At 34.9% G+C, this 15,156-nt stretch overlaps 2 protein-coding genes across 8 annotated transcripts; one reads left to right on the top strand and one right to left on the bottom strand.

Moving 5' to 3' along the window:
- Window positions 1–4,527, top strand: LOC141671715 (uncharacterized). 2 transcript variants are annotated; one of them, XM_074478033.1, is made up of 3 exons: window positions 1–375; window positions 2,010–2,164; window positions 3,676–4,527. In XM_074478033.1, the coding sequence occupies exons 1-3, from the start codon at window positions 126–128 to the stop codon at window positions 4,351–4,353; spliced, it is 1,083 nt and encodes a 360-aa protein (XP_074334134.1). In that variant the 5' UTR covers window positions 1–125; the 3' UTR covers window positions 4,354–4,527. The 2 variants fall into 2 exon arrangements, with proteins under 2 accessions (XP_074334134.1, XP_074334133.1); XM_074478032.1 differs by having other exon boundaries at window positions 2,007–2,164.
- A 662-nt stretch (window positions 4,528–5,189) lies between these two features.
- LOC141670821 (putative serine/threonine-protein kinase At1g09600) lies at window positions 5,190–14,871 on the bottom strand. Of its 6 annotated transcripts, none has more exons than XM_074476839.1 (9): window positions 14,782–14,871; window positions 13,734–14,357; window positions 12,862–13,146; window positions 10,595–10,912; window positions 9,510–9,737; window positions 8,283–8,380; window positions 7,037–7,142; window positions 6,660–6,956; window positions 5,190–5,693 (listed from the first exon to the last, which is right to left on the bottom strand). In XM_074476839.1, exons 2-9 carry the CDS (start codon window positions 14,145–14,147, stop codon window positions 5,532–5,534), a joined length of 1,908 nt encoding a protein of 635 aa, XP_074332940.1. In that variant the 5' UTR covers window positions 14,148–14,357; window positions 14,782–14,871; the 3' UTR covers window positions 5,190–5,531. The 6 variants fall into 6 exon arrangements, with proteins under 6 accessions (XP_074332940.1, XP_074332941.1, XP_074332939.1 ...); XM_074476840.1 differs by having other exon boundaries at window positions 14,765–14,860; XM_074476838.1 differs by lacking the exon at window positions 14,782–14,871 and adding an exon at window positions 14,627–14,767.
- Window positions 14,872–15,156: the final 285 nt, after the last annotated feature.

Here is a 15,156-nt window from a genome sequence, read left to right as displayed (position 1 = left end):
ATCTGTATTGGGCGTCATATCACCAAATCGGTTATACTAAAAGCATATTCTCTCTCCCCACTCTACTCCGTTTCATCTCTTCATCGCATAATTTGTATCGCCCTCTCCCTCTCTCTCTCGATCTCATGGATCTCCTTGCAATTCACGTGAAGAACACAACTCACACTCCCTTTCTTCTCCAATCCTCCTATCACGATCACACCAATTACATTCACACTCATCATTCTCTTTCATTTCAATTCACTAAGCTCAAAAGCTCAAACGCCGACGTTTTGTTCCACATCGGACCTCCCAATCGTCGCTCCAACCGTTTTATTGTAACCGCTTTGGGTAAAGATAATAGCCGCGATTCTAATTCCAATTCTAATTCTTCAGGTACTTTTACTATTTACAATTCATTATATTGTTTCTACTAGTTTTTAAGCTGACTGTGATATTCTTTTTTATTTTACTTAATTTTCGGTTTCGGAAGTTTATGTATATTTTATTTTAGGATCCGAAAATGAGCGAGGAGAAATGATAATTGTAAATATTAGAGGAGGTGTGTTGTGATGGTGTAAGGACCACATTTTCGACTGATTTTAGTGTATATGTATTGAGGCTTTTCTTTGATTTTTGAATTATAGGCGTAAATTAATGTTGGTTTTAGAATCGGGTGAAATAGTTATTTTGCATTGAATTGATAGTATTGTAGATCGTCTAATGTTGTTGCTGGTGTAAAAGTATAATTGGTACTGGTTTGAATTGAATGTCGAGGAGACTAGTCTTTTGGCTTATTTTGGGATCGCTTACTTAAAAAAAGAGAAGAAAGAGTTAAGCCCGTTATGTAATTGCTTTTCATCAGAGTAAACCATTAGTTGTATTGTGATTTCTGCTCTTCTTGGTGCTGTCAAGTATAAGTCTAAGTTTAGTCACCAGATGTTGAAAATGAAATATTTTGGTCAAGCAAACATAATGTTTATAACACATTACACAATTTGTGGGCCATACATTTATGACATCTACTGCAGATACTCGAAAGTCAAAACTTTACCACTTATCTAGAATTTTGGTATCAGTATGCGGTAGAAGATCATGATCAAGTTACTTGGTTACTTGACTGCGACTACCAATGTTCTGTTTGCTTTTCTATCAGAAATTTCACTTTCTAATACATTTCCCTACAATAAACTAGTCATTATTTTGCTAAATTAAATTTTGTTAGTCCTCAACTGCAAAACTTTAAGAAAGGAAACTCTTAAACTTCCGAGTCGGACGGGAGAAATACAAATTGCTATTTGCCTTTACTTTTTTTTTTTTTTGAAAAATAAACAGCAATGCCTTGGAAAGTGAGGTGATAGAGAGAACGGGAAAGTTTACTAGTTTAATAAAACTTCAATCACAAGTGTTCATATGAAATGAATATTTTTTGACAAGTATGCTTAATATATAAAGGGCATGCACTTTTTTATAACATTTGTACACAAATGATACATGCAAATGACAAGTTGACCGTGCTTAAGATACCGGATCCAAGGATATATTATGTATATTATAATTCTGTTTACGGTTGCCTATTCTGGTTTCAACCAAAAAGTAACCAGGAATTGTATCTCTGGTGTCAGATTTACTTACTCAAGCTTCTAAGCTCACTTTTTTTATTTTTTTAAAACTCACTTTTTTATAAATCCTTTTTTTGGGTCTGTAAATTACACTTCCATTGCAAAAATGCAAATAAAAGTGGATTTGATTGTGCAAAGAGATAATGAACTGGTGAGTTGTGTATGGGCAACAAAAACATGGATAGAGTAAAAAATATTAAGGTTATTTAATTTGCATATTGCAATACTGATGCTAAAAGCAAGTGCAACTCTTTAAATTTGAATATGTTTTCACATATTATGACTCATGATCGAGGCATTTCCTTCAAGTGCTTGTACCTCTGTAATGCATAACAAGATGAAATGTATTTCCTCTTGAAAGTATAACAAATTGTTATAAGTGTCTGATTGCATGTTCTTATGAAGCAGAGAATGATGACCATAAAAATCCAAAGGAAGATCATTCTAAAGGAAAAGATCTGCCATCTAAAAGAAACAAACCCAATGAACTTGGCTCTCAGCAACACCATCAAAAAGTAATGGACTGGAGAGAATTTAGAGCGTCTCTCTTTGCTCACGAGCAGGTAGGTATTTTTTCTTTCTCTGACAAATATGCAACTAACTTTCTCTGACAAATATGCAACTAACAATAAACAGTTTCTCCTCTTACAAAAATGCAACTGACAATGAAACAGTTCCTCCATTGCGTTTTAATAGTTAATTAATTCCACATATCCATACATCATGCATCGAGACACATATGTACATAATAAATATATACTGCACTATAACTTTAAAATGGCATTAGTAGTTAAATCAATTTAACGAGTTAGAGTAGCGTGCTAATGTGTAAAAATGTATTATTGTGAATGTTGTCAGTCTATAAAATTGTAAAGCTGTTTATGTCTATAGTATTGTTTGAATTTTAAACTCAGACCCTTAATTAAAAGCTTGGAAAATAACACGGGCGCGGACCTTGTTATGAATTAAAAACATAAAATGTTATCTTTAGAAAATAGATGGTTTATTTGGACGACATTATTTAATTTTCCTAAACTGTACCTGGGTAATTCCCCGTGTACTTGGATTTTTTTTTACTAAGGCAAAATCTTGGTGGTCTATTTCTCTAACAGAATGCGAAAATTACAAAAGTCAGGTTTTTTAAGCAATGTTGCATGGATCTAGCATCTACTGTCACCAATCTTTTGAAGTGGTAGTTAAGTTACCTGACGTATTTTTACTGCGAAGGTATGGTAAATTGACTAGTAAACATCCTATAGTGTTTGAAGCAGCTGTATGAAAGTAGTGGTGCTAAAATATGTATAGTAATTGTTGTATTATGAAATTAAAAAATGATTTTTGATGTCAAAACAGAACTTGTAGTTTAATGCATAGTTTTAAAATAATGCCAGATATATCTAAATAAATGTATATCACAATTACTTCATTATCAAATGTACAATTATATTTGTCACTATCACTTAATTATTTATTTTCCCTTATCTACCCACTTGAATGCTTATGTAGCAATTATAACATCGGTTCTTGGTTCTGTATTTAGCAGCAAGGATAAATTTTGCTAATTTACATCCATGATTAGCATCACATTGGGGTTATGTATTCTTTTGCGGGTGCTATATTATAGATATAGCATCAATTTGCACCACCATTGAACATGCTCGGAGAGTTAATACAAGCTAAAGAGAAAGTCCAATGCAGTGATAAAATTGGTTTCATTTATAGATTTTAAAACCCAACGCAATTTTTTTAACTCCAAATGGGTTGCATATCTGGATGCAATTATGAATAAATGCATATCTTGGCAAAAAAATATATGAATAAATGCATATTTGGTTCTAAATTTGAAACTAAAGATGCATATATGCATCTAGCCACATCATCAATTAAACTATAAATGAAATGCATGTTGGTGTACTTTAAATGAAAGTTATGGGAGAGAGATAACAATTTAGTCAAACTTGGAATTTTTTTGAGGAAATATGCATATTGAGGAAACGCTACCATTGTTCTTTCATTCCTTTTAGTAAACTTCAAAGTGTTTCCTGGATGTTAATCTTTCTGATATATAAACCAGGCAAATATAGGAAACTCTGATACTCGTAAACAAGAAGTTGCAGGTCTTCATTCTAAACCTCTTGGCTCCAAATGGGCCCATCCTATCTCATCACCTGAAGCAGGTTGTGTTCTTGTTGCAACGGAAAAACTTGATGGAGTCCGTACCTTCGAGCGAACTGTTGTTCTTCTTCTCAAATCTGGAACCAGGCATCCACAAGAAGGACCGTTCGGAGTTGTTATAAACCGTCCACTTCACAAAAAGATGAAACACATGAAACCCACTAATCTTGATCTTGCAACCACATTTTCTGAATGCCCATTGCATTTTGGTGGCCCCCTTGAGGCAAGCATGTTTCTGCTTAAAACAGGGCATAAAGCACGTCATCCTGGAGTTGAGGAGGTGATTCCTGGCTTGTCATTTGGTGCTCGTAACAGTTTGGATGAAGCTGCTGAGCTGGTGAAGAAAGGGTTGATCAAACCTAATGACTTTAGATTCTTTGTTGGTTATGCTGGATGGCAGCTTGATCAGTTGAAAGAGGAGATTGACTCAGATTTTTGGCATGTTGCTGCATGTAGCCCAAATTTAATTTTCGGAGCTACAGCTAATTCTTCTACAGAAGGTTTATGGGAAGAAATTTTGCAGCGAATGGGCGGTCATTACTCAGAACTAAGTCGCAAGCCTAAGCAAGATTTGTAGTTCTTTGTTAAACATTATATGTGCACATAATAAAATCAATAAACAGCCCTAGTAAAGTGTTTGGGTTAGAAACATTTTTAAGAATTATGCTTTTCAGAAAAGCCAAATGTACATAATATTAGCAGAGATTATTAACCACTACTAGAGTTCCTTTTTTTTTTTTCAGGATTCTTATATGATTGTCTGGTATGTTTTCTCAAACTGGTTGTTTTGTTATGTTTGTTTGTATGTGCTTTATTGATAGCCATTGTGTTAAGGAGTTAGGATGGTAGACTGCACACTGCAGTGAATTGAGACAGTGGAGGCTTGTCAAGCAACAAACATTGATAGCTCTCAACAATTCAAGGCCTCGGTTTGACTATCTGGGGATTAAAGCTTAACTCATTTTTAACTTGATATCCATGTTGCGCAAAAGGTCTTGCCAAAAACATGCCCATTTAAACTGGGTCATGTATCAATAATTAAAGCTCAAGTGTATGGTGCTAGGCGCAAGTCTTGTCCACCCCATAGTGATGATCACCCTCCAGACTAACCATATACCAATAACTTGTCCATCATAATCTGCAAACAGTCATAGCTATATAGACCGACAGCTTATTTGAAACTGTTTAAAGTACTATTTGTTAATGTATGCCGCTACCTTTGCGAATGAGTTTATTGAGATTAAATGTTGCATCTCCAGTACTAGCAAGTTGTCTGCGCTGTGCAGATTAAACAGAAGAATCCTTATACTTTTCAAATAAAATTTCCTGTGTTCTAATTCATAAACCTAGCCCCCAACATCAAATTCATGTTCCTAAGGTGCATACATTTATATGATTTGCAGGAATCTCATGTGAAAAAACTACAGAATCTATTTTGCTAGTGCAATTAGTAATGTTATGACTTATGAGAGAGAATTACAATATGACATTTTATGACTAGAATGAACAGCTCTTCTCCAGCTATACAATGGCATATTTTCATGCCTACAAAATACCAAATCCATTAGATATGAGCACAAGCCTTGTTTCCACCATACCTTCGGCCTACTTGAATAGATAAGATACAATTCTTTTTGGCGGTAGAATACAGAAATCAGCTTCCAGTTTCCGGGATAAAACAGCCCAAGTCGTAACAAGTTATGGGACTGAGACTAATGCGATTTTTCAGGATAACAGATGACTGGACTTTCCTAGTTAATAACCAAGGTTCTTTTTGTTCTTGTCCTTGTCCAGACGTGATTTGCGTACTGCTTCCTGAATGTTTTTCTCGTGTTCTTTCAGCATGTCTTCTATATTCCCCCCAGGGGGCACTAATGGTCCAGAATATTGGATCCTGTTTTTCCTTGGTATCTGGCCCTAAGATTAGCATACAACAAAAAGTTATGACTTTGCAATCAATCAATTACGGAATGATGACAACTTAAACCAAGATAAGTATAGACTATATACATGTGATTGATAAGCAATAGCATCGAGTTAGGAGCATAAACTACAAAAGAAAATAACGGGGGTGTGGGTGCTGGTGAGAGAAAGCTGGTTTCATCTTGCCACTATTCTAGAAAGAGAGAATCCGAGAGGTCAACAAATCCGTCGATATAAATACCTGCCCCACTGGAACAAGCCACACGGCATTTTACTGCACTCCAATACAAAATATCTGCCCCACTGGATACACAGTTTCTCATACAGATGGACTACCCAGCTTCACAGATTATGAAACATTTTATTCCAGTTATAAGATTGCATGGCAATATGTATAGAGGTCATATGAAGCACATCGGTCATCAATGACTTGAATTTAGGAGTTCGGTGCAGGAAACAAACATGCACAATCAGGTATCAGTTTCTTCTTCGGCTTGACATTACTATTTGCACAAGAATAATCAATCACACCCCCCTAAAATGATTATGCCATATAAGTTTGTCCCCTTCTTTTTTGTCCCTGCATGATTCGTTCTAATTTCATGCCATAATGATTATTCCATATGCAGCTTCCATAATAGTACATGTAAAGAGTACTTCCTGAGGCTCCCCACAGCCCTTCATGTCATCATAATACCACGTGTGTTCAAAATTTATGTTTATGATTACGTAGGAACAGATGGTTCTTAAGGAATTTAGGCTTTCTTCTCTCCACTAATAGTGCTATATATATTTGATTTCATATTCAGCCTTCTTTGTATTTAGACCGCATTTACGAATTCATCACCGAATGAATAACAACCAGAAAAATGGTATACAAATATTGCACTTTAAATTAACTTTGAGCATGATTAAAAGGATCTGAGAGAGCATTAGCGAAGAAATACCAGTAGTACTTACCATATTATCATCATAGCCGGAAGCCTTTTCATTCTTGTGAGATTGCTGCCTTGTCAAGGTTGAACCACGGTTTGATCCACGAAGAGAAGAGTTATGTGTCCTTCCTGAAACTGACATACCACTTTCATCCTTTACTTTAGAAGACCATGAGGCTGCTGCACTCGGGTGTACCATCGAAGTTGAATGATTAACACTTTTCTTCAACCCTTTAGGAGGCTCAAGCGGGAAGCCAGATCCAGCATCACCACGAGACTTGTACATTACACTAGCGCATTTGTTAGAATGTACCTGCTGCACCTACAGTTAGCTTGAACATTAAATTGAACCTGATGCAACTGATACATTGTCCAACCATAACAGAAAATAATTGTTAAGACCTGTCCGTGTGATATAAATTCCGGTGTTGGGTCATTGCCCTTGGATTCTCTGTGACCCCGTCTCACAGACTCAGGACCACGTCCTTTTACAGATTCAGCTTTTCGCCTGAAGACATGATAGAGATGAAAATCTTACTTAAATATTCACTGGGATGAAAAAAGCAAGTATGTTTTTAACTAGATGTCTTGAGTAAGGCTTCTACATAGAAGTGATGGAAAATAATAAAAAAAATTCCCTGTTGCTATTGTGATGTTGAATATTATGATACGTCTTTCACAATGTAATATATATTTCAGACTTGAAAATGTTAAATGGCTCGTTATAGTTTTTTAACAGAGGTAAGGTGATTTGGTTTAGTATCGATAGATCTCCAGACACTGCGAATTTGATTTATTATTGTAGAAAGTCATATTATCACATCATTCCCTTATTATTTATTTAAAACGTCATCTTGTTTTAGTTTGAGAAAATGACGTTTCTCTAGAAAGTCAGAGTCAGTGGTATAATCAAAATAAAACGTGGCTGTTTCTTTCCCACCAGAAGAAAAATTGCTGGTACCTATTACTTTGTTTTTACTTACATCTCCTGCAATTCACAATTTTCTGAAAGCACCAGCAGTGATCCCTCTCCAACTTTTATATTGATTTTATACAGTGTATGAGCTTTACACTCAGCCTTTTCTCATACAGTTACTTGTGCATTGACAGCAGATATAATTGTGTCTCTATCGGGTGTATCCAGTTAAAAGTTTAATGGACACTTAGTTTCGCAATATAATTGCCAATTGAAGTGAATGCACTAGGATTAGACCTGATCATGACCACCACACTACAAATATTTCCTTGCTTGTGTTTTTTACTTCTTTTTAACATTGTCATTTCATGATCTACATGGACTAAATAAGAGATTTATCGACTAGATGACAGTCCATTATTGTCACTCCCGCATATCTGCATTTGTGTTTATGGATAAGTTGACAAGGAAAAAAAATTGCAAAAAGAAAAGCCTTTGTAAATTCTATTTGACTTTAGCGGAATGCATATAGACAATTATATAGTCGAGCACGTATTTGTGAGTGATTGCTATTCCTAAAAGTTGAACCAGGTCTTAAACAGTTTAATAAGTGAACTTGGCTATTTATATGTATTAGGTCTCTGAACAACAAAAATATGTTAGGTGGTATACTAAATTACGATATTTTTATACCAGTAAACAAAATCTAAATAAAGGCATATAAAACTATACCTCTTCTGCTCCTCTCGAAGCTTTGCATCATACTCCTTGCTCGGGTTGTATTTAGGTAAGCTAGATGGATCACAAGGAAGAGGCGCCGTCGTAAAGAACTGAAAATAGAAACGTATAACAGGTCAAGTCAGAGATACTGATCTTATCAGTAACATTACCACAAGAAAACAAAATAAATTATTAATAATTGTAAGTTGGACTTCATGTTCACTCCACCCACACAACAAAAGCAGCAAATAATTTTTTTCGGCTTCAATAACCTTTGGGTGCAAACATGTCATAACAAATCCATTTTAAGTATAAAAGCAGTTTTCACATTGTATTAACCAGCTTCTTTACACGATAAATAACATTTTCTGGGAGGTTGTTGGAAATGGGAGGAAAAATGACAACTACATTCATAAAAGTGATATTTTTTTGGTTGTAAACAACAAAGAATTCTTCGATCAGGTGCAAAGGTTGTTAGCCGGCAGCTCTCCAGAAGGTAGATAAATAAGTAAAACATTAAATGCCTTAATAAACTGTTCCAACCATGTTTGACTCTGTATGTAAAAGATGATCTGTATCTTAAAGAATGATTAACAATACACATAGCAGGTTAAAAAATGGGAAATACTCGAAATTATTGTGTACTAAACCTCTGGTGATTTGTTTAATTATTAATTACGGAGTATTAGATACTTGATGCTGCTATAAAGATGAGCATAGGTAACAACCTATAATTTTCAATGTGTAAGGCAATATTCCACCATATGGCCCTCTTGCTTGATCAAGTTAAATCCCTAATTACCCTGCTGTTAACAGTCATGGAAGTATGCATTGTGACAAATGCCTGTTTTGTGATACAAATTCAAGCAAATTCACATTTTTGAATACAGTCTATACAAAACATAATGTCGACTGCTTGATTGTTTGGATAAACAGAAGTCTCATATCATCCATCTTTATCCAGGGAATAAAGTGGAATGACATGTATTACGTAACACTAGAAAGTAGCACAAAAATTCAAATAGTAAAGTGAATCTTACTAAGAGAAGTGAAAGTTCATTATTCTTCGAATAGTAAAGGGAATCTTACTAAGAGAAGGGAAAGTTCCATATTCTCAAGATACCTAAATTGCTAAGTTCTGCACTTGGCAGCAAGCAAGAGCAACTTTAAGATGCAAAATCCTAGAATTATACTGTAGAAGTTTAACAGAGAACTGAATCTAAGAGTTATCAGCATTACCTTGCTTTTAAGAGCAGAAGAAGCACTGGTTCGTTGTTCTGGTTCCACTGAGAGAAGAACATCCACAAGCTCCAAAGCTGACGAAGGCAAATCCTTAAAGGTCTCTGCAATCCGGCGCTTGTAAGGTTGTTGAGGTTTAAAGCTAGTAGCATGTGGTAATTTAGTTTTCTTCCAGTACTCCTCTGAAGGAGATCCACAAAGCTTGAATATTTTATGCATTTGCTCAACCTGAGAATTTCTCAATATTATCAGCACCTTTCTCAAATAAGAACTAGTAGATTTTTTGACACAATGACAGTTAAGAACACTTTCGGAAACTAAACGAAAGGGGCCTCAAAACAAAGGGGCCAAGGATGCATGAAATGTAAAAGGAAGTGTGTATAATATTCAACATGTGAATATATAGTATATGATTCAATTAAGGCCTCATCCTACCACCTTAAGGTTTTAGGGGAGTGTTTGCTTAACATGGTATCAGTTTGTTTGTCTAATTAATTATGCACTTACGCGAGTGAGGGGAAGTGTTGAATATAGTATATGATTCAAATTAAGCTTCTCCTACCACCTTAAGTTTTTGCGAGAGTTGGGTTCTTAACACAAGATAAACACAAATTTTTCAGATGCATGAGTGTTGGCATTTTAACACTTTCTGTCACATAGATCAATAAACTATTACTTGCTTGGGATTATGAGATAGAATTTCCATACTTAAATAATTAATCTTCATAAGTTCACTTGTACGTAGTTTTTGTGGTAGCGTCAATGTGCATAAGGCCTCTTAACCAGTACAAAGAATTTGACGATTTTTCTTTAGTGAAATTTGATTTGCTAGAAAACAATTATTATTCTATACATTTTAAAAACACAGTAAATCACAATCATTCATGTCAAATTCAAAGTTAAAAATGTGATTGTTAATTAGAATTTCCAAGCTGAAAAAGGATATTATTTTGGATGATATTTTTTGCCAAAAAGATGAACTCTATATTAAGTTAGACATTTGAATGTAGGTGTATGTATCCGTGTTTGTGTATTTCTGTTTAAGATATAAGAAGTGCAGATAGCTATAGTTTGGATTACTCTACCTCTGTTCTTCCTGGCATGATAGGCTTCCCAACAAAAAGTTCAGCAAGAATGCATCCTACACTCCACATATCAATGGCAGCTCCATACGATGTAGCACCAAGCAAAAGCTCTGGAGCCCTATACCAGAGAGTTACAACTCGACTCGTTAAATGCTGTTTTTTGTCAGGTTGAAAGAATGTAGCTAGACCAAAGTCTCCAATCTTTAGAATTCCGTTGTTGTCGATTAGAAGATTTGAACCCTTGATGTCTCGATGTAGGACACCGCGACGATGGCAGTGTTCTAGTCCACAAAGCAGTTGTTGCATATAACATTTAATCTGAAGATGTTGCACAGAAAGGTAAGTTGCTAATATAAATCCAGAAGTCACGACATAGTCGATACGAGAAGCAACTATTCACAATAAGGGAGTGAGTTTCAGAAATTTTGAATATTTTTTAAAGGAAAGTATCCTTCATTAGGTTCCCTAAGCAAGAAATTTCTATTCAAGAAAAACAAAGATAGTACCCTGCTGGGGCGGTGTTGGCTGACTGTCTCGGGGGAGGGGGGGGCATGTTAAATATTATTTAGGACAATACAAAGATAAATTTTAATTCCTTTTGGTACACTTAAAGAAATTCTCTCTCACTTCATAGAAAGTCAATCTAAGCAAGCTATAGTTGTTTTGAGACAGAAGCAAGTCACTAACCTTACACCTCCTCTGACAACTTTTTTATGGGGCTAAGCATTCTCAGAAACTCACAAATATCCAATTAACAATGTGACAATTGGGATTATTGCTGGTCTGATTGTCTCAGTGGCGGGATTGTTTAAAAAAATCTAGATGCCTCTTGGAACACTTGAAGAAAATCTCACTTATTTCATAGAAAGCACTGTCTAAGCAATCTAGATGTTTTACTAACCTTCCACCTCCTCTGACAACTTTTATAGGGTAAGTATTCTCCCATAGTTACACATATCCAATTAACAATATGATGACTGGGGGAAGTTATTTATTAACCTTTCAAATCCTAGTATTTATGGGTAACCAATTCGGGGGTGCAAAAATTGTACCTTCAATTTTTAGGTCATTAAATGAAGCTGCAGATGCTCATTAATAGCTCCAGGATTATGAAAGAGTTTAACCTATATAGTACACAAGAGGAGGTCCAAGCCTACTAAGTTAAGTTATTTTTTTCGTAAGCATTTGAGAGTTTTTTATGCTCTCATTCCCCATTTTGTGAATTATGTACAACTTGTCTTTCACTCATGAACTGTTATTAGATGCTAATATACCTACTACCTCCGTCCCATGAAATTGTATACGTTCACTATTTGCACGCATTTCGAGGCTTTTATAAAGTATAGTTTCATAATGTTTTTTTAATTTTTTTTCTTTTGAATAAAAGTTTAAACATTAAACTTTTATTCAGGGATTTTTTTTTTAAAAAATATTGTGGAGTTATATTTTAAATGAGCATTAAAAAGCGTGCCAAAAAGTAATGTATAGAATTCAACGGGATAGATGGAGTATTACTTACTAGTTGATTCCATTGTTAAAGTGTGCAATCCTTGTAGTTTATAGTTGAATATAGGTATCATCCCTTGCTTTATAATGACAATAGTTTTGGCAAGATAGACCCCTCTCTGGGAAAAGAAAGATCTACGCTACCGGTTCATGGTATCGCAGGCAGGAATACTATATATACATCTGCATCAACATAGAACTTTTATTACATCGGTATCGGTTTTAAATTAGGGTAGCACTTATTAAGAAAAATTCTAATTTTTTTTAAACAGCTGTTATGCTGACTACATAAGCGCTCTTGAGTTGAGAATCAAAAGTTGCTGGCAGCTTTAGATATACCTCAGCTTCGGCAATATAGGTGAAGTTGCAAATGAGATATTTATTTCGCAATTTAAATGGTCCAATGTAGCAGAAGTGTGTATAATCATTTATGATAAATATTTTTGAGATTTGGAAAATTTTATGAGGCAAACCTTTCTTCAAAGGTGATATTCATCATTGATGATGTTAATGTCCGGGGAAGAGTTACAGATTAACTTTTACTATTTGTCTATGTCGGTGAAAATAAATATGCTCTTCGACTTTGCTTTGTTGAGAGTAGAGGGCTGCTTATGTAATTTATAAATTTATTTTATCACAAAAAAAGTGAGTGATTTTAAGAGAACATGTAATTCTCATAACTCATAGTTATGGAATCTCAATGTATAAGACTTACAATTACGCCCCCTAAGTTAAGCCCGCATAAGAAAGTAAAAACATACCTGTGGGACAGTGAATTTGATATCAGGCGATGCCAAAAGCCCAGTGAGATCATGTTCCATGTACTCAAACACGAGATACAAGTTATCTGACATTCTGGATGTGACGATAGCCTCAAGTCTCATAACATTTGGGTGATCTAGTCTACGCAAAATACAAATTTCCCTAGCCATAAAACGAACACTTTCTGGATCCATATTAACAAACCTCACTTTTTTCATCGCAACTATTTTATTGGTCTTCAGGTCACGTGCTTTGTAAACACTGCTGTAGGTTCCTTGGCCAATCTGCATAACAGAATATCATTAGGAAGTTATCGTAAACTGGAGAAGTCTAGATTCTGTTCATAAATTTCCTGTAAGCTAATTGTGAGGCTTGCACCAATATATAAGCACCTCAAAAAACTATAATTAGGCCACCAAGTAACAGAAGAATATCAAATTAAACAAAGAGGCCGTAAGCCTAACTTGACTGATTTATTGTTTCACATAATAATAATTATAAATTCGCATATGTGCCTACAGCAGGTCTAAATGGGGAAGTGCTTAAAGCATTACGTAATAGATGAGTCTTTGACATTGCTAATTTTCTTCTTAGAAGTTGAAATATTTAGTTACCCATCTCCACTTCTATGAGGATAATTAGCAACCACAATCACCCTCAAATCACTATACCTCTAAGAGCCTCATACTCGATCAACTCACCTGCCTACATTTTTGCAGATCGCTTAGTATAAAATTTGTTTTTATGGAATGCAAGAATCATAAGCCTAATCACATGAAGTGAATCTATGAGTGGAATTCCTCAAAAACAGCAAGAATTGGTAAAACAAGTATTTGTAATAGGTATACAAAGATATAAGGTCAAAACTGACTTTCTTTAACTTCTCGTACGAGTCTGCACTTCTGGGAGTCCATCCATGTACAGCCTCTTTAGCAACTGAAATTAGCCAAGAAGGCCATCCTTCTGTTTGTTCCCCTTCAGCACCACCATGTTTGCTACTTATTCGACCATTTAACGACAATTCAGATGCTGAATTATGATGCCCACTCTTAGGCCTTTCCACAATTCTGTCCTCACCATCCTTTGCCCCACGAACTGAACCCACATTTTCGTTAGCTATACGATGCACAGATCCATCCCTCTTGCCTCTTCTTGACTCGGACACAATCTCTTCTTTCGGAGCAACTAACTGAACCGAAGACTTCCTACTCTCCTTCTCTTTCTCTCTCTCATATTCAGCAACATAATGATTAGACCATGTTGCCTTAGAGCAAAGGCAGCCCATTTTTCACAAAACAACCAACCTTATTTAAGCTTTCAAAATCAAGATTCTGTAGTTTTTCGAATAACTAAATTCTCCAATAACTTGAATTTTAACAAGCTGAGCACTTCTCATGATAACAGTCAAATAAGCAAAAACTTCAAGAAGCATCAGCCAAATGAGACTCCATTTGGCAGTGCTTCTGGAGGACACAGAACCCAGAATCTTCGCCCTCTGCTAATTCAAAGCCAAAATAAATTTACATTAAACATCACATGACTTTTCATGCCTAAGCAGAGAAAACATGTCAAAAAAGATGCAATGCAGCAAAAGACATGCAAAATATAGAATTTTCGGAATCTTCTTGTTTAGAAGGCCAATATGTGAAAACAAATTACAAACACGCATGGGCAACAAAGAATCAAATAATAAAATTAACAGAGATAAAATATACAATGCAGAATCATAAAAGAATGATCAAAGTTCAATTTTGTTATATATACCTTTGGTACAAAATATGTGTTAAAAAGCCAGACCAGAAATCTTGCACAAATTATAAAAACATATGCATAGAATCAAAGACATGCAGATACATGAACATGTATATTTGTGTATGTGTTTATAAAATTGATGCAGGAAACCTGGCCGAGGTGTGTACCTAACGAGCGATTCTGGGTTTCCGTAGAAATAAAAGAGACTGTTTGGACGATATCACAACTGTAAAATATTAAAATTTTAATTAAAAAAATTAGCAACCGGAAAATAAGAAATTGGTACTTCTGAATTTTAAAGATTGATATAAAGTTAGGTTTGTTGCACTGACCACCTGGCTGTTGCCTAATTTGAGGCGGTCACTCGGATATTTTTAAATAGATGCATATCAATGTTTTTATATTTCCATAATTTCAAAAGTAGTATTCTATTTTACGTAATAAATGTTAGGAATATGTCTTAAGTTTGATGATATTTTACCAAAACATTTTAATAGATTTAATTAAGTGTGTTTGTGATTTTTAATGGATAATCTTACTTT

The sequence above is a fragment of the Apium graveolens genome, chromosome 7 (assembly GCF_009905375.1).
Source record: "Apium graveolens cultivar Ventura chromosome 7, ASM990537v1, whole genome shotgun sequence".
Taxonomy (NCBI): Eukaryota; Viridiplantae; Streptophyta; class Magnoliopsida; order Apiales; family Apiaceae; genus Apium; species Apium graveolens.
The sequence above is the reverse complement of the archived record's forward strand: the minus strand, read 5'-3'. Positions and strand labels throughout refer to the sequence as shown.

Excerpts from the sequence above, each read along its gene's own strand:
- LOC141671715 (XM_074478032.1), top strand. The coding sequence starts at position 126 with ATGGATCTCCTTGCAATTCACGTGAAGAACACAACTCACACTCCCTTT. Across the intron at positions 376-2,006 it reads TTCCAATTCTAATTCTTCAG|CAGAGAATGATGACCATAAA; the intron begins GTACTTTTACTA and ends GTTCTTATGAAG. Across the intron at positions 2,165-3,675 it reads CTCTCTTTGCTCACGAGCAG|GCAAATATAGGAAACTCTGA; the intron begins GTAGGTATTTTT and ends TATATAAACCAG.
- LOC141670821 (XM_074476839.1), bottom strand. The coding sequence starts at position 14,147 with ATGGGCTGCCTTTGCTCTAAGGCAACATGGTCTAATCATTATGTTGCT. Across the intron at positions 13,147-13,733 it reads CGTACGAGAAGTTAAAGAAA|ATTGGCCAAGGAACCTACAG; the intron begins GTCAGTTTTGAC and ends TCTGTTATGCAG. Across the intron at positions 10,913-12,861 it reads TCAAATTCACTGTCCCACAG|ATTAAATGTTATATGCAACA; the intron begins GTATGTTTTTAC and ends CAACATCTTCAG.